This window comes from Drosophila rhopaloa, unplaced genomic scaffold, assembly GCF_018152115.1.
Source record: "Drosophila rhopaloa isolate 14029-0021.01 unplaced genomic scaffold, ASM1815211v1 contig_155, whole genome shotgun sequence".
Lineage (NCBI taxonomy): Eukaryota > Metazoa > Arthropoda > Insecta > Diptera > Drosophilidae > Drosophila > Drosophila rhopaloa.
In genome coordinates, this window is record NW_025335034.1 from 4,095,040 (window position 1) to 4,118,033 (window position 22,994).

Consider the following 22,994-nt stretch of genomic DNA (forward strand, 5'->3'; position numbering starts at 1 on the left):
TTTTTAATAAAATTTGCACGATTGTATCATAGGAAATTCCTGACCATCGACAACTTTTCGATTCTCTCTAGCCCCCTCCGAATAATCACTCTCCTTTTTGCGACGCCAACAAGTGTGGCACTTGATCTTTTTCTTGCCACTTGCCACCGCACTCAGATTGTGATTGAGTATGTGCAACTGAGCCAAGGGCCAAGAAAAAGGGGGCCCAGCGCCTCATCTTCAATTTTCCCTTTTTTGTTTGGACTCTGGCCGAGGGGTGAGTGATGAAAAATTCGAGGATGCCCATCCAACAATGCCAGTTCACTGGTAGGGGTCGAAACGGAATTTAATTTTGTGCGAAACTTGGGCAGCTCGTACAGAAGGACATGGTTGTCATCGCCGCTGGATCAGCTGTCCCTCAACATCGACATTGGGCAGATGATAAATCCCAATTTGTTGCAAATAAAATAAAAAACAATGCAGGCAAGCAAATGGACACAAGGAGCTCCTCTTGTTGCACCATCAGCAGGAGCAGAAGCTGGTGCAATTGAGCAAATTCATTGCAAATTGCTACTCGACGTCTGCTGGTGTCCGAGCAATAGGAATCAACGTCTGCTGCGGGTTGCATTTCACTTCGCAATCGATGATCGATGCGAAATTAGAAACTGGAAAACGCATTTGGCATAATTTTAGTGCTTTCCTCCCCACTGTTGTGTTTACAATTCGTTTATGCAAAGTCTGCCCGGCTGCGGGCAAACGGGGGAGTCAGACAATCAGCTTACCCACTCAAAGATAAATCTATATATATATAAGAATATTTTCCATTTCAAACAGGTAATCGATTTTCATGCTTGTGGCAAAATGTACAAAAGAACTGAAACGAACCCAAAAGTGAACCAACTTTGTTGTCTGTTTCGTTTGTTTTCATTCTTATGTTTTTTCCCTTGGCAGCTGGATTTGGGTTTCGCCTCCACCTTATTCTTATGCCAAGTGCGTGTGTGTGGGTATGTGGGTATCCGGTGCGTATACTTGATATTTATGTTGAAAACTTAAAGCAGTTAAGAGCTCGTCGTGCTTAAAATATTCCATCGTTGTCTGACAGCCAAGTTTATCCAACTTGTTGATTTACTTTTCGCCCCACTTTCCGGGGCCAAAGTTAAACCACATCAGTGTTTCCTCTCCTTCTTGCCATTTAAAGTGAGACCTGCCTGGAATAATCATGTTTCAAGATCGTGTTTTGCTTTTGATCTTTTCGTTGATTTGCATAGCGTAAAATCCACCTTCGTGCAGGGCTTTATTGAACATTTTAGCTTGGAAAACAGGACGTCCTTTAAAAAAGTTATTTAATACCATTAAAATTATTACTTTAATTCCACAAACTCTGCCAGCTTTCACCAAATCAGACATCTGTAATGGCCATTATTTGTATTTCCTTAGTGGAAAAATGACTTACAATTTCACAAAAATTAAATTTATAAAATTTGATTTCACACTTTCTTTTATAAAATTTGCAAGCCCACAAAAGAAGTCAGATTGATGTTATGACAACCAAATGGATCAAATTATTCAGTGATTTCTTTACCACTATTAAATCTGAATTCCAGGTAAAATGCATATACCCGAGGCATTCGAATTTCCAATCTGCTCTAAAATATTCAAGAGTGCAAGAGTGCACATGTGCCCAACTGGGGTGACAACGGCAAGAAAGAATCCAATTACGCTGGATACTGGAATATTTTTGACAAGTATTCAATGAATTTCATTCGAGATTTGTAACCCCGGCAGCCAGACTTCTCCCAGCCAGGCGTTCGTTCGCAGGCAGGAAACGAATTAGAAATGTGTAAAACAGAAGTTGCTCCTCAGTCGCATTTGGTCAGGAGCTAGGGCTAAGGAGCGGAGAAGGCTGGAGCAGCAAGTGAGACGTGAAAAATATTCCCCTTTTTTGCGGCTTTTTTGCAGGATGGGAATCGGGAACTGAACCCTGAACTGAATCCCTCGCCTGGCCGGAAGGGGAAAATGATTTCCGGCCTGGGCCGGGTGGGGTGATAATTCTGCGGGATCCGAGAACTTTTTATGCAATCATTGGGCGGATTGTCAGTTAACTCGCAGCTGGCACTGCAACTGCAACCAATTCATTTCATCGAATTATGTGCACATTCCCGGGCTCCAGTTACCCCTCATTGCATCTACATAATTTTAGACATTATTCTCTTTCTCACCACTGAAAAAGTTTTAGCTCAAATGGCGAGAAAAAATAACTTTGTCAAAATGTTTGCACAAACTTCTGCCCGAACAGAACTCGTTGCGAAACGAGCCGAAGAAGTGGAAAAAATTATCACTATTGTTGCAGATTTGTTGGGAGACGCTGAAATTTGTTTTCGTTGCTTTTGGGTCTCTTGTTTTTGATGGAGGTGTTTGTGGCATTGATAACAATTCTCATTTCGTTGGTCACAACAGTATCCGCTCGTCTCTGTCTAGTCGTGCGTATACAATACAGAAAAGGTAATTTAAGTATATTAAATTGGGAAAACTCGACTAAAAAAGTTTCACGAACTTGCCTTAGTAAAAGTAGACCAAGGCCATCAATCAGTGCTGCTGAGAAGGGGACAATTTTTAAAAATGTAATCTTTAAATGAAAAAGTAAATTATATTAAAGGCTTGAAATTCAAACAGATTAAAATCTTATATAGTTTAAAAATTATCTTTAGGATTAAATGCTTGATATGACATTGATATGATATGTTCTAACAAGAAAGGAGAGCTAACTTCGGGCTGAGCCGAAGTTGATATACCCTTGCAGAATATTCTGTAAATTATGTAAAAAATCCCAACTTCCTGACTTTAAGAACACCAAAATTAAGGCATTTCCAATTGTTCAGTTATATAGCAGCTATAGGATATAGTCGGCCGATCCTTATGAAATTTGGTAGGTCGCATTGATTGGCTTCCTAACTTTACAAACACCAAAGTTATGGCATTTCCGATCAATCAGTTATATGGCCGTTCCTAAGTAGGAACTGTGTGCAAAGGAACGAAGGGTGTGTGCAAAGTTTGAATTCGATAACTGAGAGACTAGTTCGCGTAGAAACAGACAGACGGACAGAGGGACATGCTTATATCAACTCAGGGCGCGATCCTGATTAAGAACATATTATATATACTTTTTAGGGTCCTTCACGGCGTTGCACACTTTTGACCGAAATGATAATTCCCTCTGCAAGGGTATTATAAAATTCAAGAAAGACATATAAACTCGATCCGTCTGATGGCGCTAATCAATATTATATACGAGTGTACACCAGATGTCTCGTTATCTGAGTTTTCCGTTTTTCTTTATAGACTACAACGTCTAATTAGTTTAGGTAGGCTAATTGGTATTTGTATAACAATCAACAAATTGTACGCTGTTGAAGTCTAGAAAATAAACTTATCAAGATGTTTTTAATTTGGTTTGACATATATTTCGTATAATTTTTAATGGCATTGCTTCTTCGGCCTTATCAACATTTGTGCACGTTTTAGCGAGTAGTTGTGACCCTTAAACTGAACCCAGTTGATGCCCTTTGCATAGCTGTTATCGCCATATTTGCCAGTCAAGTGGCTAGAGAAAAAGTATAAGTTAAATTTATAAAACATATATACAAATCTTTACCTGTCGTGACAGGCATTGTACCACCAAGCACCGCTGTATGTTGTGGCACAGTGCATTGTACCATAGTTGTCGTTGTCGCGATCTTTGGTGCTGAACTTTGAACCCAAATGTAATGCCATGGCATCGCCAGCGTTACCCGAAGTATTACCCAACGATTCAAGGGCGAAACCATCCTGTTCCGAGCCGATTCTGAAGTTATCGTATGTCTGGTATCGCCGGTCTCCCTCATTATCCTCGAGCAAAACCAATAGTTCCTGGGTCTGCGAAGAAGTTATGGCATGGAGCTTATCAAGTCCCAGGAAAAACTCATTCTCCAACTTTCCAAAACCGTTTTTATAGTCGTTCCAGTCTCGGTAGAAATCCTCACTTCCATCCGTACGACGTAAAATGACGGTCCATCCGCCACCAAGACTCAACTGATCGCAGGCCACCACAAAGGGGAACTTACTGTACTCGGGAACCACGATCACATTAATTTCACTGTGCTGAGTGAGCGCCGAAGGTTCGGCGCAACTCTTTCCGTACAGTTTTGTGTCCACCCCAATTTTTGATATGCAACTGTCCAGTTTTTGGGTTAAGTCATCCAAAAGCTCTCCATGTCTCTCCTGCTCCACACTAAAATAATATTAGTCAGGTAATTCATTTACAATATATTTATCAATGAAAAGTTCCAACCGCACTGCAATCATCTGAGATCTTATGGATGCCGCATTGCCGCAAATCGATGATAGCTCACACACTTTTTCAGCATTTATAAAGATTAATATATTGATGATAAGAATTGAAAATAGATTGGAGCGCATGGCGACTGTAGAGAGCAATTGATGATTTAAGACTGAGTCGATATGTTTTTATAACAAGAAAGGAAAGCTAACTTCGGGCGGAGCCGAAGTTGATATACCCTTGCAAAATGTCCTGAAAAATATATTTTCCAAAATTAATCATATGAATAATTCTTCATACTCATAAAAAATCCCAACTTCCTAATTTTAAAAACACCAAAATTATGGCATTTTCAATCGTTCAGTTATATGGCAGCTATAGGATAAAGTCGGCCGATCCTTATGAATCCTTTGGTAGGTCGGATTGATTGGTCAAAAATAAAACCCATACAAAATCACAACTTCCTAACTTAACAAACACCAAAGTTATAGCATTTCCGATCAATCAGTTATATGGCGGCTATAGGATATAGTCGGCTGATCCTGGCCGTCCCGACTTATATACTACGTGCAAAAAAACGAAGGGTGTGTGCAAAGTTTCAATTCGATATCTTTAGAACTGAGAGACTAGTCCGCGTAGAAACAGACAGACGGACAGACGGACATGCTTATATCAACTCAGGACGCGATCCTGATCAAGAATATATATACTATATAGGGTCGGAAATGTCTCCTTCCTTTTTGACCAAAATTATAATACCCTCTGCAATGGTATAAAAATACAGCTAAAGTTAACATATTTAAGCAAAGCAAAAGACTTGCAGAAAACATGAATTAGCTTGGGGTTAGAAACAGTTTTTCAAGATTTATCCAACCGAGTTTGTAAAAATAAAACCTTATTTGAGCCCGGAGCTTTATCCTCGATTAACTGACTCAGGGCAAACTTTTCCCCTGACAAATGATATTTAAATGAGCTGCATTTGAAAAGTTAACGGTGAATGTGAATGGTGCCCAAAGCAAATGTCACAAAATTGACAGGATCCTCGAAAAGAAAAGAAAAACTGGCACAAGTCGGCAAATTAAATATGCCAAAAGGCAAAGGCGAAATCCGAGCCGGCCAAAAGAACACAAAACTTTTGGCTTACAAACATTCCTAAACTCTTCACTCCGCCCCGAAATCCCGGCCCCCGTGACCCCAACTAATGTCCAAAGATGGCAAATCCGTTGCTTAAACGGCTAGAGGGCCCGAAGCCAAATGCTTTGGCGGCAACTTTAAGTCGCATTTGCTTTCCTAATGCGGCTCAGACGGCTTCCCCACGCTCCCTCCCCAGAAAAAGCGCGTGGGGCAAATTGAAATGAAATTGAATTTGGCCCGTGGTCGCAGGAGCGGGTGGTGGGGTGTGGAAAAAGTTGACGCGGGTGTGGCAGTTTTATTTACAACTATTCCTCATGTGATGGGCTGGGAAAATGCAAAAGAGTTTAATTTGCAATTTGTCGCCCTCATTCAACGCTTAACTTTTCACTCGGGCGGTGTTTGTGGCTGCATATGCAAATGCCTTGGCCATCCACCATCCACCATTCCCTCCACCCCCCACCCGCCTCACCTATTCCCCTGGAATGGCCCGCAGCCCTGCATATGCGATAAAATGTACAAAGTTTTGCGTTAAGGCCCCACTTGAGCTGGGCTCGGAGTTGTTGCCGCTGGCAAGTGCCCTAGCCTGGCCTGCCAGTTTGTTAAACGCCTTTCAACGGCGTGGTTAGCCAAGCGCAGACCTTGAAATGCCGCACACACAACCATACAACCAGTCCTGGCCAGAAGCTGAAGCTGGTAGCTAAAGCTGGTGGATGGTAGCTCGTTTTGGTAGCTGGAGAATGGTAGTTGGTTGCTGAAGCCACTCGAGCAGCTAACCAGCCGGAGCTAACTTTTCTGCGGCAAACGCTTTAAAAAACCATTCCGCAAAAGTCATTCCGTAAGTTGGTCCTGCAACCCGAGTGCAGACTCTCACATGTTGATTTAGCAAACAAAATGTTTTAATTGAATAACACTTTGGTGTTTCACTGCTGCTTACTGGCGAGTTCAAGTGCTTCACTGTCCAACTGTGCGTATACTTGATGTGTCGGTTCACGTACTGCATTGTTAGTCTGTGAAGTGCTCGGTTAAATAAATTATTAATGAGCCTGACTTTATCAATCAAATTTACCCACCGCAATACCGCCAGGGGCAGGGAATTAAAAATAATCTGCACCAATTTTCATTAACGAGAATTTGCTAAATATTTTCACACAATTTGTTCACATTCACTCGGTTACTCATCCTCTCGGCCAGGATGTGCGAACTTTTTCATGCAAATTGAATAGGTCTCAATTTGGCGGACAACAAAAAGAAATTGGCCGACTGAAAACAAAAACAGAAATTTGCAAAACATTTTGGTAATTTAGTTGAACGATTTGCACTTCCGCTAGGGAATAATTTCTGCACTTTTGTGCTCAGTGAATGCCCAAATTGAATTGCCGAATAACAAAAAGGTTGGATGCATATGAATTTTGAGCATATATATGAATTTAATTAAATGCTGTTGAATACGAAAACATTTTGCTTAAATTGTCACACGCGCAGCACCACAGCAGCAGAATTTGCATTGATTGATGCCGTATTCGGTGATTTATTGAACCTGAGGTTTGTCAGCCAAACAATCCCCCCCGCAGCCCCTTAGCCCCTCAGCGACGCCCCCGTTCAATTATTGTGATTGTCAGTCGGTAATGGCGGGGGATGCTCTGCGCAATGCATATTTATTTAGCCGGGTTTCATTTTGTATTTCTTGGAACCGCAGTGATTGATGTGGCCATGTTATCCTCAAATAACTGTGACTGCACTCGCCCCGAACTCGTGTTCCCTGACATGTGATGGCTCCGCTCATATGTGTTCGGGCTCGGTCAAAAACTCAATTTAAATTGCATTTGTGTTCACAGCGCATCTGTCAGTGCGGCATGTGTCGCCTGTCAACGGACCCCTTTATTCGAACAACTATTAGTTAAATGAATTTGTGTAAGCATTAGTTATCGATAGAGTTGCCGAAGGGCTCGCTGGAGTCGTCCTCCTCGTCCACTTCCGAGTCGAAGGCGTTTTCGGGTATGTCGTACAGCCGGACCATCGGCTTGTTGGGATCCTTCATGAGCAGGAACTTTCCGTCCGGCTGCTTCATCACGATGTCGATGAGGCAGCGCAGGATGCCCCAGGCGTTGTCCATGTTCAGGTTTATCTGCGTGGCGAACTCCTGCGGCTTGAACTGCTGCGTGCCCAGGATCACGTGGCGCAGGTGATCCCGCGGACTGACCCTGGACACATAGCCCAGTTTCAGCTGATCCGATCCAGCCAGTACAGCCTCCACCGTCCAGCGAGCCAGCTTGCAAGCATTGTTGCGCAGCTCGGAGGCCAAGACTGCACCGCGCTGAGTGTCCAGTTTCTGGCGCCACTCCACACTATTCGTCGCCTTCGAGTCCCACTCGTTCAGCGCCTTGATCGAGAGGAACTGCAGCTCCCCGTTGGGTCCCTGGATGACCCCGTTATGCTTGCAGCGGGCGATCAGCACTATATCGTTGCCCAGATCCCACTTGCGGTAGCGGTAGCCCACGGAGGCCAAATCCGCACCCGGCTCTTCGAAAGGATTGGGCTCCTCGAACTTGTAGCGCGGCTCCTGGTCACCAATGCGAAGCACCTGAACAAGAAAATATAAAAATAATTGTATGAAAACTTGTACTATGCACAGTTCGGTACAACTTTAAAGCTCTAAAGCATTCGGATAGGGAAAATTTTTTTTTCTAAAGTTTAATAAATTTTTAACTATTAATTTATGAACATTATCCACCTCCTTTCCACCCCAAATTCCATTAAAAAAAACTTATATAAGCCACATACTATAATAATAGAATACTTATCCATTAATAATACAATCAATACAAAACCTGAAATATCCGTCAAGCTAATATGAACCTTAAAATAAAATAAAGCCATAGTAGCTATGGCCGCTAACCCCCGCTGTAACTTCAGTTTATAATTACCTGTTGACTGAAATTGTGGTTGATGAATGTGGCCTCCATGGCCAAGCTATGGGCCGAGTTGATGGAACCCGCCTCGTCCATCGGCGGCTCCAGCGAAGTCTCGTTCACGGTGAGCAGATCGAACTGGGCATTATCCCTTTTATCCAAGAACACCTTGACTCCCAGCTTCTCGATGACCACATCCCAGGAGTAGTTCGAGCGAGTGCAGCACATAATGGTGGCCAGGATCTCGTCGGTGGCGAAGACATTGCCCATGGTCTTGGAGAGGCGACGGATGATGGGGTCATCCGTGGTTGTCACGGTGTGCACAATGCGGTCCATCTTGTGCAGTGGCTTTTCATTCCGCAGGTTGACTCGATCGTACATCTTGTCGTAGTATTCCAGGGAGCCGCAAGTGACAATGTTCTGGCCCTCTTTGATGTTCGGAAGTGTGAGCTTGAGTAGGCGTGGAAAGTCGATCTCCTCGACCGAAACCCAATTGGAGCGCACCATCGCGGAACTTTCGCGGAGTCTGGTGGGCGCATTGCGGGCGAACCTGCGACCCACATTCCGGCGTGTTTCGCGCCCCTTTCCGTACTTGGGGCTGTTACCCATCCCGCCCCCGGCCGTATGTCCTCCGGCCAGGCCCAGCAGGGCGTTGCCACGCCCCGTGCGACCCCTGACCCGCACATTGTTGCGAATGTTGGGGCGGTAGCGACCGCGCTGAAAGGGCTTGAAGGCCCTCGATCCGGTGCTATCCACCAAATGGAAGGTGGCATCGTCGTCCTCGTGGAAGTACGCATACTGGCTGTTGTTGCCAAAGGTCGAGGCATACTTGTTGGGGAACTTTTTCTCCTGCACCGCCACCGTCCAGTCGCAGATCTTGCCCAGACGATCACTCTTGCAGAACGGCTGGTAGGGCACGTCCAAATCGGGCACTTCGCACGGACCCCAGCCGTGCTCGTTGTACTGGACGTACGGTTTTATAAACGGAGCGTAGTTGGACATGCCAGAAAAGTAGATTTAAATAACTGAAAAAGTAAATAAATTTTTGTGATTTTCAACTGCCGATCAGTGTACCACAAGGCAAAAGTTACACTGAGCTAATTTTGATTATTGGGTGAGAATGTCAGTTCTGACAGTTTGGGTAGGCAATGAAAATCGTTGAAAAGGCTTCTATTTCCCAAAAATATTTTAAAACCTTTGAAGTTAAAGGAACAAAATCTTTTTAATTTGTTGCAGTTAACTTTACAATTTTAATTTTAAAAAGACCTTCATTTTTTTCGGTCCTAAACCTTAAATTATATTTGAATAACAAATGGAATATTTAAATGTATGCTTCTGAGAAGGGTCTCATTACGATTTCGTGTTACCGTAAACTCTATAGTCGTTATTCAGTTAACCAATTTCAAAATATGGCTCTAGAACTAGAATCTGCACAGATATCTCGAATATATATGTGGACCCAGGAATTCCGCAGTGATGCAAACAACTCTTGAGACGACGAAGTGATGTATTATTATAATGTTTATTGATTATTATTATTTGGTATCCGATTACAAATATTGTGGTTTTAACTTTAATGAGTTAACAAACAAAACTTAAACTTCTGTGCATGCGTGACGCTTGAAATCTTGACACCGACTGTATTGGCTTTACGCCATAGCTAAGAACGTCCTCGAACCAAAAATATTTAATTTTGACTCATCAGCGAAAATGACGTAATATTTTTGGGTCCAAATGATGTTCTTACGTATGGCGTAAAGCCAATACAGAGATGCAGGACAAACATCTAAAACCCACCGTTAAGCATGACGGCGGACACGTTATGGTTTGGGCCTGTAAGTTCGCAGCCGGAGTCGGAAACCTAAAATTTATTGAAAGCAAAATGAATAAAAATGTTTATCTTAATATCCTTAAGGATAATTTACTCCAAAGTGCTGAGAAATTGGGAATAAAACAGGGTTTTCGGTTTTACCAAGACAATGACCCAAAGCAAAAGTCGGTTATAGTTCAATATTGGCTGGGTTATAATTATCACCATATATTGAAATCGCCAGCTCAGTCACCCGATATTAATGTTATTGAGAATTTGTGGGCTTTGCGAGACTCAAAAATTCGGGAGCGCAATATTTCCAATAAAAATGACTTGAAGACGGCTTTGCTCGAAGAATGGGCTAAAATACCCCAGGAACCACAACAAAATTGGTCGAATCTATTCCCAATCGACTGAAGTCGGTTGTGGACCAAAAGGGCGGACATACCAAATACTAAAAGTTAAAAAAATATTTTTTTTGTAATTTTTTATAATTAATTTGATGAACTGAGTCAAATAAGCTGTGACGTTGAAAAAGGCAGTATTTTTAGTTTTTATTGTTTAATTAAGAAGTTCCTTCGCAAAATTAATAAATTAAAACATATTTTTGAAGTTAAAACAACAGTTAACCTTTCTGCGTTTTATTTTAATGGGTATCTCTTATGGTTCAGGAGTTATACCTGTTTAATGTTGAAAATTAGGTGTGGGTCAAATAAGCTGTGAGCCACTGTACATCTTCTACCGCTTCTATCTACCAGTTACTTACTTGTCAACATATACAAATCTTTATGAGATAGCGATCCTTAACCTGTCAAACCAATCTAGTTTTTTTGTGTAGCGACTTGGGTGTTTTTGAAATACAAATCATACTAGAAACAATTTTACCTGCCGGTTATGCCGTTCAAGACGCCGAAAGAATGAATCGGAAGAGGACGCGCTGCCCTCGCCAAACACACATAGATGAGGCCCCTCGTCGGACAACAGCAATGAAGTCATGTGTAATTGCCTGTTCATCTTTCGGTTCTCCATCAACCTCCTGCTGCTGTCCTTGGCCACTTTTGTTCTTGCCCTGCGCATAGTGAGCTGATCCAAGATGGGTGCAGTAGATCCAGATCCCCTTCGAGTCGACAAATTCATGTTTCTTATTATATTTTTAAAAAAAGCGTTCACAAGACGCACGAATAAATGTTTGTTGAGCTGTGGAAATGGTACAGGAAGCGGAGGCACTGGACGGGATTATCACTTAACAACGCACCACGGCTCATATTGACATGGCGCCATTCGCATTACTCCCTTTGAGTGCCATTGTTTGGGTCCGAGTACCAGGAAAGCAAAGGAACAACAGCACAGTGCACTACAATGGAGCGAGTGTCCTGTATGCAGGACCTGGTCAGCTGCCCTCCCTTCTCTCCGGGTCGGTTTCCTTATTCTTGGCTAGCAGCACCTCACAACAATCTCGTTAAGCGTAAAGGCCAAATTATAGTAAAACTAACAGAAGGCTAAAGGTAATCACATAAAAAGCTTGTTAGATAACAACGTGAGAGGCGGCGAAAAAGGAAGCGGACATCCTGCGCCTCGGCTCATCCCCAAAAAGCAACATGTCGAGCGTGTGAATGTGCCTGGATGTGTGGAAAATGATATGGGGAGGAGGGGTATACCAGTCTGGGTTTGCGGTGCCGTCTCCCAGCTTCCAGCTTCCAGATTCTGAGCTAAGCTTTGTCAAGCGACAGGGTGTCATGTTGATGTGTGTGTCAGTGGCAGCTGCTGCTTACATGGCCCAGCTCCAGATTCCCTCGCACTGCTGTTAATACACAGAGAAAATAAGTTTAGAAGTATACATGCATTACATATCAAAACAGGTATAACGGCAACCAAACAAGGATATCAAATAATCAGTTGGATTTCTTGCAAATATTAATATTAATTCTGATACTTTTTTACCCAGCAATCTCTCTTTTATGTATAACTATTTGTTTTCGGTGTACCAAATAGGATTCAATATGACTTAAATGAATAAATTTATATATTTACCAATTCTGATTTCGTCAAATGGAATTATAATCGTTATGTACAGTGTGATATTTCTTGTTGTATTGCCCTCGTTGTTATTATTATATTATGATAATTTGTTGTATTTTTTCCAGTGTTGACTTAAGCCGGGGATGAGCATGCTTGCGGCAGTGTGGGCTTGAGTGTGTATGTGAGTGTGGATTATAATTGCCATGCGGCTGTCAGTGACTGCAGGCGGCGCCTAGCTGCACACAGCTGCAGATGTGCGGCTCGTGTTGCAATATCATTTTTAATGCAAACCGCATGCCACATTATGCAGCTGCATTGCCACGTCACCGCTGCGGTTTCCCCCTCCGCCTCCGCCTCCGGATCCACATCCTCCATCGCACCTCGCACCTCTCATCTTCATCTCATCTGCCATCGCTACTGCTGCTGAAGCTTTTCTACTGCCGGTCTTGTAGGAAAAAGCGGCAGCGGTTTAGCAAAAGGAACACAGCCAAGAATAATGCCCTGGCACATAAGTAAGTACTTACCCAGCGAACAAAAGCAATAAGAACAACAACTACTACTGCTATGTGCTGCCAACAAAAACAACAACAGCAGAAGCAAAGTGAAAAACCGCTTGCATACTTTGCGGAGCTCGCGAGCGATAAACGACGCCATCGCCATCGCCTCGCCATCGCCACCCACCACACAGCTCTTCCTGCCCAAAAGAGTATGCTATACTGTGTGCCATCCAACTGAAAGCGAAATTAAAAACACATTTTCCCAGCACAATTTATTTTCAAAATTACTACGAATTAATGTACAGGGTTGATGGTATTTCACAGTTTTATGGCGACAAATATCCAAATAAATATATCAAAAAAACGAAGGTGATTTCTACTAATATCTATCCGATGTGAAAAGACTTCACTTTCTATATATAGTATTTTATATAAAATATAACTCAATTACAGTAATTTCATTTTTAATATCTTCATTTTATTAACACTTTTTCTTATTGTCTTTAATATTTATTTTTACTTCAATTATTAAAAATTAGTTTTGAATGTTCTATTCTACAACATAAGTTATATAAGAATAATGCCATAAAGAAACTTACTTTTGCTGACTTACGTGAAAGCAAAGATGAATTATGATTGCTTTCATATTTTGCTAATTTCTGATGACTATTAAATTAAATGTATTAATGAAAAATTTAAAAATTATAATTTATAATGCTATTTTTGGCCAATCTAAAACATAAGTTATATAAGAATAAAAAGATGAAGATCCTTTTAGATCAAAGCAAAGATGATTGCTTGCGTATTTTGATTTCAAATTCTGCCTTTTACATTAAATGTTACGATTTACATGTAGTGCCCTTCATTATTTTGTCTAGGGTATTCGTCATTCACTTCTTAATTTTTCCTTTCTCATCCTGTGCGGCTTCAATGCGCGTCGGAAGCTCGGGCTGCTTCTGCAGCTTTTGTGTTGCATAAAAATTAAAATTTATGCCAGGCAACTTGTGCAAAGCACTGCAAATGCTATTGTTTTTCAACCCCCACTCCTCTGCTGCCGCCACTGGTGATGTTTTTTTGGCGGCGGAAGGACATTCACGTTCTGGGTGGCTGCATTCACCCCCTTATGCCCCACAGCCAGCTTGTCAAGCCCACTTACATTCAATTCATTCATCTCCGGCAGAAAAATGAAAATAAAAGCCAGGCAAAGCCGCCCCCTTTTCGGCGCAGCCAGGCCATCGTAATTGCAGAGCAATTACACATACTTCCATCCACAAGATGGATACGTAATTAATAGCACATTAAATTGGGCCACAACAATATTAATTGTCCTGATTGATTTATGCAGGTAATTAACATTTTAAGCCACTAAGGGAAATAAATTTCGCCCCTCCTCAACAAGCTGAGTGGAGATGGGGCTGGCTGTTCTCTTCCACTCATAAATTTCGTTACATCAATCAAAACAAAAGCAGTACAAAATAGTTAAACAGCATGAACAAAAGATAGGTGTGGAGTGAAATCCCTTGGATTTATGCCTTCTCAAGAATCGACGCGGGGCTAGTTTTAGGGATGTCCAAACGGATATTAAGCATAAGCCTAATATCGTTTCCGTTGTTGCAAAAAGCCCCGATCACTCCATTTCTACAGGCACATTTAGGTCAGAGATTTCGGACTTCTTTAAGGAGTTTATGCGATTGCAAAAAACCGGCGAAAATGGAACTGCCGGAGGGAGTTCTAATGGGCTTTGGCAATCCCCTGCTGGACATCACCTGCACCGTCGAGGATAACGTGATCCTGGAGAGGTACGGCCTGGAAGCCAATGCAGCGATCATAGCCGAGGAGAAGCACGACGCCCTGTTCGACGAACTGATGAACATGGAGAACGTCATCTACTCGGCGGGCGGAGCCTGTCAGAACTCGATGCGGATCTTCCAGTGGATCGTGCAGACTCCATTCCGAGCCGTCTTCAGCGGCTGCGTGGGCAAGGATAAACTGGGCGACCGCATCGAAAAGAGAGCCAGAGCCGATGGCCTGCTAGCACTTTACCAGGTGAAGGAGGAACTGCCAACGGGTAAGATCTCAATATATTACATAACACACAATGAGAGAGTGATTTGCTTCGTGCATATGTCGGCAGAGTTATTATGCGCGCGAGATAGGAATATCGGCGGTCGGACTTGGAACTTAAAAAAATTAGATATATTTAATTGACCAAAGTACCATTTGCCTATCTTCGCTAAAACTTTTTTCAGCAGTTGCACTTAATCTTAATTATATTTAGGTAAAATATCATTCCACCTTATAAAACTGTTTAGATAAACTGCCAAACAAAATAGAGGAATATAGAATTTAAACCAACTAGAACAACAATATTTGTTCCGATAAATCAGACTTCCGACGTCTATATGCCCTAACTCTTCCTCAGGCTCTTGTGCGGTAATCATTAACGGCCAGAACCGCTCCTTGGTGGCCAACTTGGGTGCGGCCTCCCTCTTCACAGAGGATTGGATAGATGACGAGGAGAACACCTGCGCCCTGGAACGCGCCAAGTACTTCTACTTCACGGGCTTTTTCCTGGCCGTCTGCGGTCCTGTTGTGGAACGAGTGGCGATAATGTGCTGCGAGTCCAAACGAATTGCGATCCTCAACTTCAGCGCTGTGTTCGTGCTCCAGATGCACCGCGACGCAGTGGCCAATCTTATCCAGTATGTGGACATCATAATCTGCAACAAGGAAGAGGCCATCGCATTTGCGGACTCCAACGATTGGAAGACGAAGAACATCTTCGAAATTGGCTCTCGGCTGCAGAAAATGCCCAAAGGGAACGTCCGCCCGCGCCTCGTAATGATCACGGATGCCGTATGTCCGGTGCTCGTCTTTCAGGACAACGACCGCGTTCTGGAGTACCCCGTTCCCAAGGTGACCAGGGGCCCGGTTTTCGACACCAACGGTTGCGGCGACGCCTTCGTCGGTGGATTCCTGGCCATGTTCGTCCAGAGGATGCCCTTAGACTATTGCATCCGTACCGGGATATTCGCCTCGCAGCAGATTCTAAATGTGGTTGGGGTCCAGATCGGACAACTGCCGAAGTTTAGCGAAAAGTGCATATAAATCGGGATTCTTTGTAGCCTTACTATCTAATCATGCAAGAAATTCCATCAAGACCCCAAATAAATTTTAAAGTCTATATTTGGTAGTACCAAGCATTCATTCCTTTCGATTAAATAATAACTATAAGCATTATGGTATCTTTAAAGTAAGTCTCCCTGACACTCAACACAAATGTGTTAAGTCTAATAAATTCTTAACTTGATTATCAGATTAGCTCTTTCCCTCCATGGGCTATCAATATAATAATTTAAGGTACCGACCACCCCGTTCGCCAGTCCTCCGGCACTTCCTTTGCCCGAACCTTTCCCGGCATATTCATGCCTTCGAGAGTCCTGCGGCTCTCGGTCTGCCTTTGGCTCCGGGAAAAATAAATACATTTAAATGTATAAAACCCCCTTCTCGGGTGCTCCGGCCGCCGAGCTGTGGCTCTGGGAGAAAGGCAAACAGAAGTGATGTAAAAATATGCGTTGCATACTTTGCAACGCCAATGTAAATTCCCCCCCGTTCCGCCGGGAGGAGCTTTGTCTTTCGGGTCCTGGCGTCTGCTGCCTGCCGGCTGTTGACTTTGGCCTGACAAAATATTGCTACCATTCCAGAGTCGAAGACGCAGACAACGCGTTCGGCGAAGGGAAGCCTGGGCAGCTGGACATGAGCACGTGCCGCACGACAGTGTGCCGAATCATACAATTACCGAATAATTGTAATTAATTTAATTCCAAGACACCTTTGTAATGCACTTACCGTTCACTTAGACTTAATCAGGTATTCACAAGCTAAGTTTATTTATTTGTTACTGATACGGGAAGAATTAGGTCTGCATATAATGCGAATACTGCATATACCAGCTTACTTAAATACTGAATATTACTTATGTAAGGGAACAAAAATGGTTTTATTTAAGTTTAAGGTAGTTTTCTGTTTTAAGAAGTTTTTTAATTGCTGGAGCTTGTAATTTATTGTCTTTTTAAATATCGGGAAGTTAATATAAATATATTTTTGGAGTGCTGTACAGTCATTAATGATGGGGAATCTCTCAGAACCGGAACCTAAGTTGAGCTGAGCTATTATGATTATTTAAAAAGGACTACCGCCCTGTTCTGATAACCGATCAGTGCTCTGATTATACCAATAATTTAAATCACATACTTGGTTGAATCATTAAAGCCGTAATGAAACAAGAGACTTATAAATAAAACATTACGAATTAAACCACTGTGCAACGGCTGGTGCTGAATAAAGCGAAGGACGGGGCGGTACAGTGACTGTCTTCCACTGATTAAAACGATGCGTCCTCGTGACAGCGATTTTTTCTCGTTAAATCCTTAAATGTCGCTTCGTTTATCGTGAGCTTTGTTTTTTAACTTTCGCAGCGTCCGCCTTTCCTCGGAATCGACTTCGGCCTCTGGTCGCTGGAAGAGCTCAAGCGATAATTTATGCATATATCCATGGTGATTTATGACATTATCCCCCCTCAGCCCCTGCTCATGCCCCTGCCCCTGCCCCTACACAGCCCCAGCCCGATGTTCCGCTGCGCTGTGTGCCCAGTGGCTCAGCTCTTCTTTTCCACTGCTCCGTTCTGGGACACCGCGCAATTAGCTGAGGGAAAAATGAGCAGCAAACAGCGAGTGAAAAGATTTCCTTTGTCCAAAGTCAAACAACTTAAAGCTGAAACTCTGGTTAAGGCCCTCGATTACTTTGCATGCTGCATCCGCAAACTTTTGCGGCTGGCGAAGGAAGCGGAACGCCTCGAAACGAGCACAAATCTGGGATGGAAAGTTTTCGGATTTGTCATATGCACATCTCAAAGCTAATATTCTGACACATGGCTCCTCGACCCGAGGGCCACATGAGTTATGAGTTATGACTTAGGTGAGATCTCCTCAGTCGGAATCAGAGCAGACAGCTTAATTACGGCAGTCAGGACCCGGATTTTGCACTCGGCTCCGGGCGGGATTTTAATTAACTGAGCCAGAATTTTATTAAAACCTTTGTGAGGGGCAAATACCAACATAATTTATTGGTGAAGTCTCGGTTCAGTGAACAATGAAAGCTCAAATATCAAAAAATTCTTGGTAAATCGGGACCTTTTAAGGATGTTGCGCTCGAAGTCACAGATGCTAGTGTATTTTCAAGTGAAAAGTTTATATTTTTCACATTTTTCCATCTACTACGGACTGAGGGCTAATTTATGCAATTAAGTGATTTAATTTGATTAGGCTGAACACAACAAAAGACAGACAAAAGGCAGGAATTAGAAGCCAAATCGAGAGAACAACTGAGGTAGAGAGGATAAAACTTGAGGGGCAAAAGAGCCGCCGGCAAATTGCACTTGTCATGTTCGTATAATTGCGTCTGCCCTCGGGCTCACCAAAGAACACTAGACAGGGAATGGGGGGACAACTCAGGGCAGACAACAAACAAACACGCATGACGTGCAGAGATGCTCATAAAAATCACTCATACGCAATGGGGGACAGCGGCAATAGGAAGCTCCCTGCTCGCAGGACAAGTTTCAAATGCTACTTGTAACTTTGTTACAACAGCCACCAAGCAGTAAATGTTGAAAGTTCCCCACACCGTGTTTGTGCTGGGAATGGCAAAAGTTTCTTTTTCTGTGTTTTATACTTTGTACCCAGCCAACTGTCGGCCAATGCCAATGTCTCGTCATGAACCCTTTCCCATCGACCCTCACCCTGCACCAGCTAGTTTCCCACTCATTTTCTCAGTCAGTCACTGAGTCAGTGAGACATTGTTCCAAAGCCACAATCTCACAATAAGCTCTACTGCACAGCAAAAAATACTACCGAAAGGTATTATTCTGATATCAACATGGACTTTTATTTACTCATGGCATTTTATAAGCTAGAAATATCGTGGTCTAGTCGGATATAAAAATCAGTTTGGATTTTATATAAATGCAAATCTATAAAATTGAACAGGCTTAAATGCCCATGTTTTTCTACATAATTAAATTATTAATTAAAGTTAATTTGTAAAAAAACATTAGTTCATTTGTATTTCATAAAGAATTTATGGTTCCATTTACAGCACCCGTTTCCTTATATGTAATGATTTTTTTCAGTACCTCGTCTCAAGTGCAGATTGTCAATGCCATAGTGCGTACTGTTCTGCTCTGTTTGTTGTCTGTGGGGAATATACTACATATAAGTATGAGCTTGTAGATTATATAAAATTATCGGAGATTTTCGGAATAAGGCCAGTCGTTTTTCCTGCTAATGCCAGACATGATTTTGGCTGCGACCAATGACTTTCCAAGCCCGATTCGATGGAATTAAGCTGAGAGCGTTTTCATTACATGTCGCCGCCACATGGCCAATATTAATTGGTAACTTTATGAGCAGAACAATTGTGCTGCAATTCATTAAATTGTTGCGTATTTTAAAGAAGTTTAAGCTTCTTCTCTAGTCTTGCATTTCCATTCCCCCGAGCAGCATCAATTGCAAAATGTCTGAGTCATTTGCATAGAGTTATTCCAGGGTTTTGTGGAGGGTGGACTGGCTGACTGGCTGGTGGTGGTAAAAGTTTTATGTTAGCAACGAAGAACGATAATTTGCAGCAGTTACAATATTTCATGGAATATCTCTTGGCTTCTTCTCTGCCACAAAACTTCAATAAAGTACCAGCAATAAAAAGCGAAAAAGGATTTTTCCTTTGCTTTATAGAGGAATCAATATTTTGACAACCGCAAAGTAACACAAATAATAGACAAATTTTCGTTCTTTGTGTGGCCATATTTTCATCTACCAAATGTCGCAGACTGGAAGTTTGTCAATTGAATAAATTCTGCTAAATATACCTCTGTAATACATTCGAATATACATAAATAAATATGCAATGCGTCTTGCAATTGTTTGATTGGGTTCTTGGAGCTGCTGCCTTTGCGGCCACTCAACGCTAATGGACTTTAAAGTGTGTTCTCAAGCGTTCATTGCCAGATTCCACCCCAAAGACAGACACTGGATGTCTAAAAAGTTTCTTCGAAATTTCTCGGCTTGCATTGTTGTCGCACATATCACGCATACTCCCCGTCGCAGTGCCTTACTGAACCAAAAACGAACGGAACTCGTTGGAACACATCCAAGTGCAGCCCCGAATCCCACGAAGGATCTGATCCAGAAGCAGCTGGCCAAATAATGAACTGCCAGCCAACACCAACCCAATCACAATTACACTCTACGACCAGAGCGCAAAAAGTCTTCGGTGGCCCGTTGTCTTTGTTTTTCCAATTTCGTAAATGGCTTCCATGCATGTGTGAATGGCTGTGTGTTAATTAGCAATATCAAGAGCACTTAAATTTGGTAGAGATTATAACACCAAAAGTTGCTCCTTCCCACCCGGATTGTGTGCTCTTTGTTCTGGCATCGAGTTCAATTCTCAAGTTGCTCATTTCAGGAGCCAGCTGATTGTGTTTGTGGCCGAGACGGGCATTCGATTGCCAAGTTTTGGCCATTTTTGCAGCAGCTGGAAATAGTTTGCTGTGGGCTAAAGATTTGAACTCTGGCAATTCCGTGGGAATGCGAGAACGCATTTGAATAATTCCGGTCTGGGCCACTTCAAAGGCTTGACCAACTCGAGCGCTCAGCTCATTTAAACTGCATCAGGCAAGAAATGCCTGAGTCCAACCATCAAAAAGGCATTACCACAGTCGGAACGTAAAAAAGGAGGCGAAGCGACGAAAGAAAACTAAATGTACATTTAACAATAAATGAGCAACGTTTTCGGAAATTAACTTTCAACAACATGTGTTGGAATGCATTTATCTTCCGCACCCATAACGAGCCCCTGCAAACTCAGTATAGCAACTGGGTGGGATAAAACAGAGGTGGAAATTAATTTGAGCGCAAGAAAAAGAAGTGGAAATTATGAGTGGCTGCCAAATTGTGCTAAATGAGCCCAGGCAAGTGGAAATTAAAAGCGAACATAGTACAGGAACAGTCTCCTAACCGTTTTATCCCCATCGCTTCCTATTTCCCTCCTCCTCAGACCCAGTTCCCTCGAACCCTTAGGTCTTGTCCTGGAGCCACTTGCATTATGATTGCATCATTTGGGGCTAATTTGCATTTAAATACTTGGCTCTGTTATTGTTCGAGTGCAGCAGGGAAACTTTTTGCAGGACCAGGAGCAGGCGGAGTGCCTGGCAGGAGGGCAGGAACAGCCGGATCCGACCAGCCCTGGGCTCCTCGGACAAAGTTATGCCAAGTCAAGGATATCACGAAAATTGTCCTGCTCCAGCCGAGGCGAGCCGGACAACTTCTGTTAATGCGTTTGAATAATGAATGGGAGCGGGAAGGGACAGGGGATATGGATGTAGAGTTCGGAAAGGGTTGGGTTGGTCCTTGCACCTTGGTCTCGGCGTAAAGTCCCGCAGTCCTTAGCAGATAACAATGTACAAACTGGCGCCGTCGGCGTCCAGCCGTTGATGGTCATTACTTAAAGCGTCCGTCCGATGCAGCATCACGAAAACCGAGAACAGCGAATGAACTCAAAGAAAAAATTATTCTTATTAATTAATTATGAATTATAAATTATTGATATTAAATAAACTAAAAGTCAATAACTATTTGATGGAAGATGAGAACTATTACCAGCTTTTGTAAATGACAAACTATAAAAGTATACAGGTATTATTAAAATTTGTATCAAAAATAATTTTCCATGAGCCGCATAGGATAAACCAAGAAACCAATCTTTCAGAAGAAATATTTTGTTTTACTGGATTGAAGATACCAAACATCTAATTAAAAAGATAAAATCACTAAGTTATTATTATTAAGTGCTTAGGTATATTTTCTGTGCTTGGCAGTTAGATTATTTTGAGTGTGGGAAAGGGAGAACTGCCAGCCATCTGGCCGGTGTAGTAAAGTAAAGCGAAGATTTATTGAATGGCAAATGAATCATTTCTCACTCTTTCTCTCAACTCTTTGGCGCTGAAGCCTGCTACCAGATCTGCTGCATCCCGCCTTCCACCAGTCCAGCCCCTCCTTCATTTCGTCGCACTTTTAATAACTTCTATAAAAGTTTTATGTCTCTCGGTGGCAGCAAACTTGCATGCTGCTGCAACAGAGCAAAAAGTTTGCGTGTGTTTGGCACTTGAAACTTTACTTTCGCGGGATCAAAAAGTGCTGGCTGAAGGGGAAACGGGTCTATATATATATACAAATTTATATATATATATGGGTATTTGTATGTATGCAAAGCAAAATCGGTGGAAAATAATCGCGTCAAGTATTTAAAGTGGCATTAAAAATATTGAAAAACTCGATAAATAGTTGTTAAGTATGCTGCTGTTGCAGCCAGATAATCTGCTGATGCAACGGTGCGTATACGTGTTTCTGCACTTTATAAGTTGCTCCAACTGGCTTTGAAATTGTTCTGCCCCTCCTTCCATTGCCTCTTGCACTCGAGAGTGTTTGCTTTATTCTTAAGGCTGAGCCACTCTGGTGAATTATGACCCCAGGCTAAGTGAGTGCTCTAGGAATAATGCAGGGCTGTTGGGCACACATCTAAATATTTAAGCTGAATGTGTTTAAGCAACAACCAATGGAAAAATAATAGTGTACTGTAGAGAAACCAAATCGGTCAGTTTTGTTGTGGCATAAGCCACAGTGTTTCCTTTCGAGTTTAGCCTGTGGTTGCAATTTCTCCCCAGCTGTTACCGCAAATGAGTTTGACAAAGATCACACAAGATTTCGATGCGTGCAATTAATTTCATTGATTGCGCCAATTACTTTTGCGGTGTCTGGCATTCGGAGATATGTCTGATGAAACGCGACAAGCGCCCAATCGCAGATACATCTCAGGTGATGACGCTGCCGAAGTGTGGCAGCTTATTCAGTTCAGGCGATTGATTTGCCAAATTGCCAAATAAACGAACCCGAGCGAGCGAGTGCTGTATTTGCCTCAGTGCGCCAGTCTTTCAATTACCGTCACAACGAGACGCAAGACAGACAGTTGGGAAAATTGAAAACTGCATCTCGGGCAGCTGCTAATTGGGGTTTTAATTAGCCAACGCAACTGAGTGATTGCCCAAATGAATGGATACTTGTGTACCTTTCGGTGTCACTCCGAACTGGAGCAGTTATCAGTTGACAACTGTTTAAACACATGTTTATTGTTCGTTTTTGGGGGGAGACAACTGTTTTGCTTAGAGCACATCTTAAAAGGTCTCTTAAATTGGCTTTTTCCCCGCCTGCCAAATGTGA

General features: G+C 42.6%; 3 protein-coding genes across 3 annotated transcripts; 1 reads left to right on the forward strand and 2 right to left on the reverse strand.

Annotated features, from left to right (window-relative positions):
* Window positions 1–3,453: 3,453 nt before the first annotated feature.
* On the reverse strand, window positions 3,454–4,434 carry LOC123037239 (microfibril-associated glycoprotein 4-like). Its single transcript, XM_044457087.1, has 3 exons — window positions 4,307–4,434; window positions 3,632–4,246; window positions 3,454–3,580 (listed from the first exon to the last, which is right to left on the reverse strand). The coding sequence occupies exons 1-3, from the start codon at window positions 4,432–4,434 to the stop codon at window positions 3,454–3,456; spliced, it is 870 nt and encodes a 289-aa protein (XP_044313022.1).
* A 2,805-nt stretch (window positions 4,435–7,239) lies between these two features.
* LOC108048593 (eukaryotic translation initiation factor 3 subunit D-2) lies at window positions 7,240–9,434 on the reverse strand. Its single transcript, XM_044457080.1, has 2 exons — window positions 8,353–9,434; window positions 7,240–8,009 (listed from the first exon to the last, which is right to left on the reverse strand). Exons 1-2 carry the CDS (start codon window positions 9,337–9,339, stop codon window positions 7,347–7,349), a joined length of 1,650 nt encoding a protein of 549 aa, XP_044313015.1. The 5' UTR covers window positions 9,340–9,434; the 3' UTR covers window positions 7,240–7,346.
* A 4,673-nt stretch (window positions 9,435–14,107) lies between these two features.
* On the forward strand, window positions 14,108–15,847 carry LOC108048276 (adenosine kinase). The gene is made up of 2 exons (XM_017128813.2): window positions 14,108–14,731; window positions 15,086–15,847. Exons 1-2 carry the CDS (start codon window positions 14,230–14,232, stop codon window positions 15,769–15,771), a joined length of 1,188 nt encoding a protein of 395 aa, XP_016984302.1. The 5' UTR covers window positions 14,108–14,229; the 3' UTR covers window positions 15,772–15,847.
* The last annotated feature ends 7,147 nt before the right edge of the window (window positions 15,848–22,994 follow it).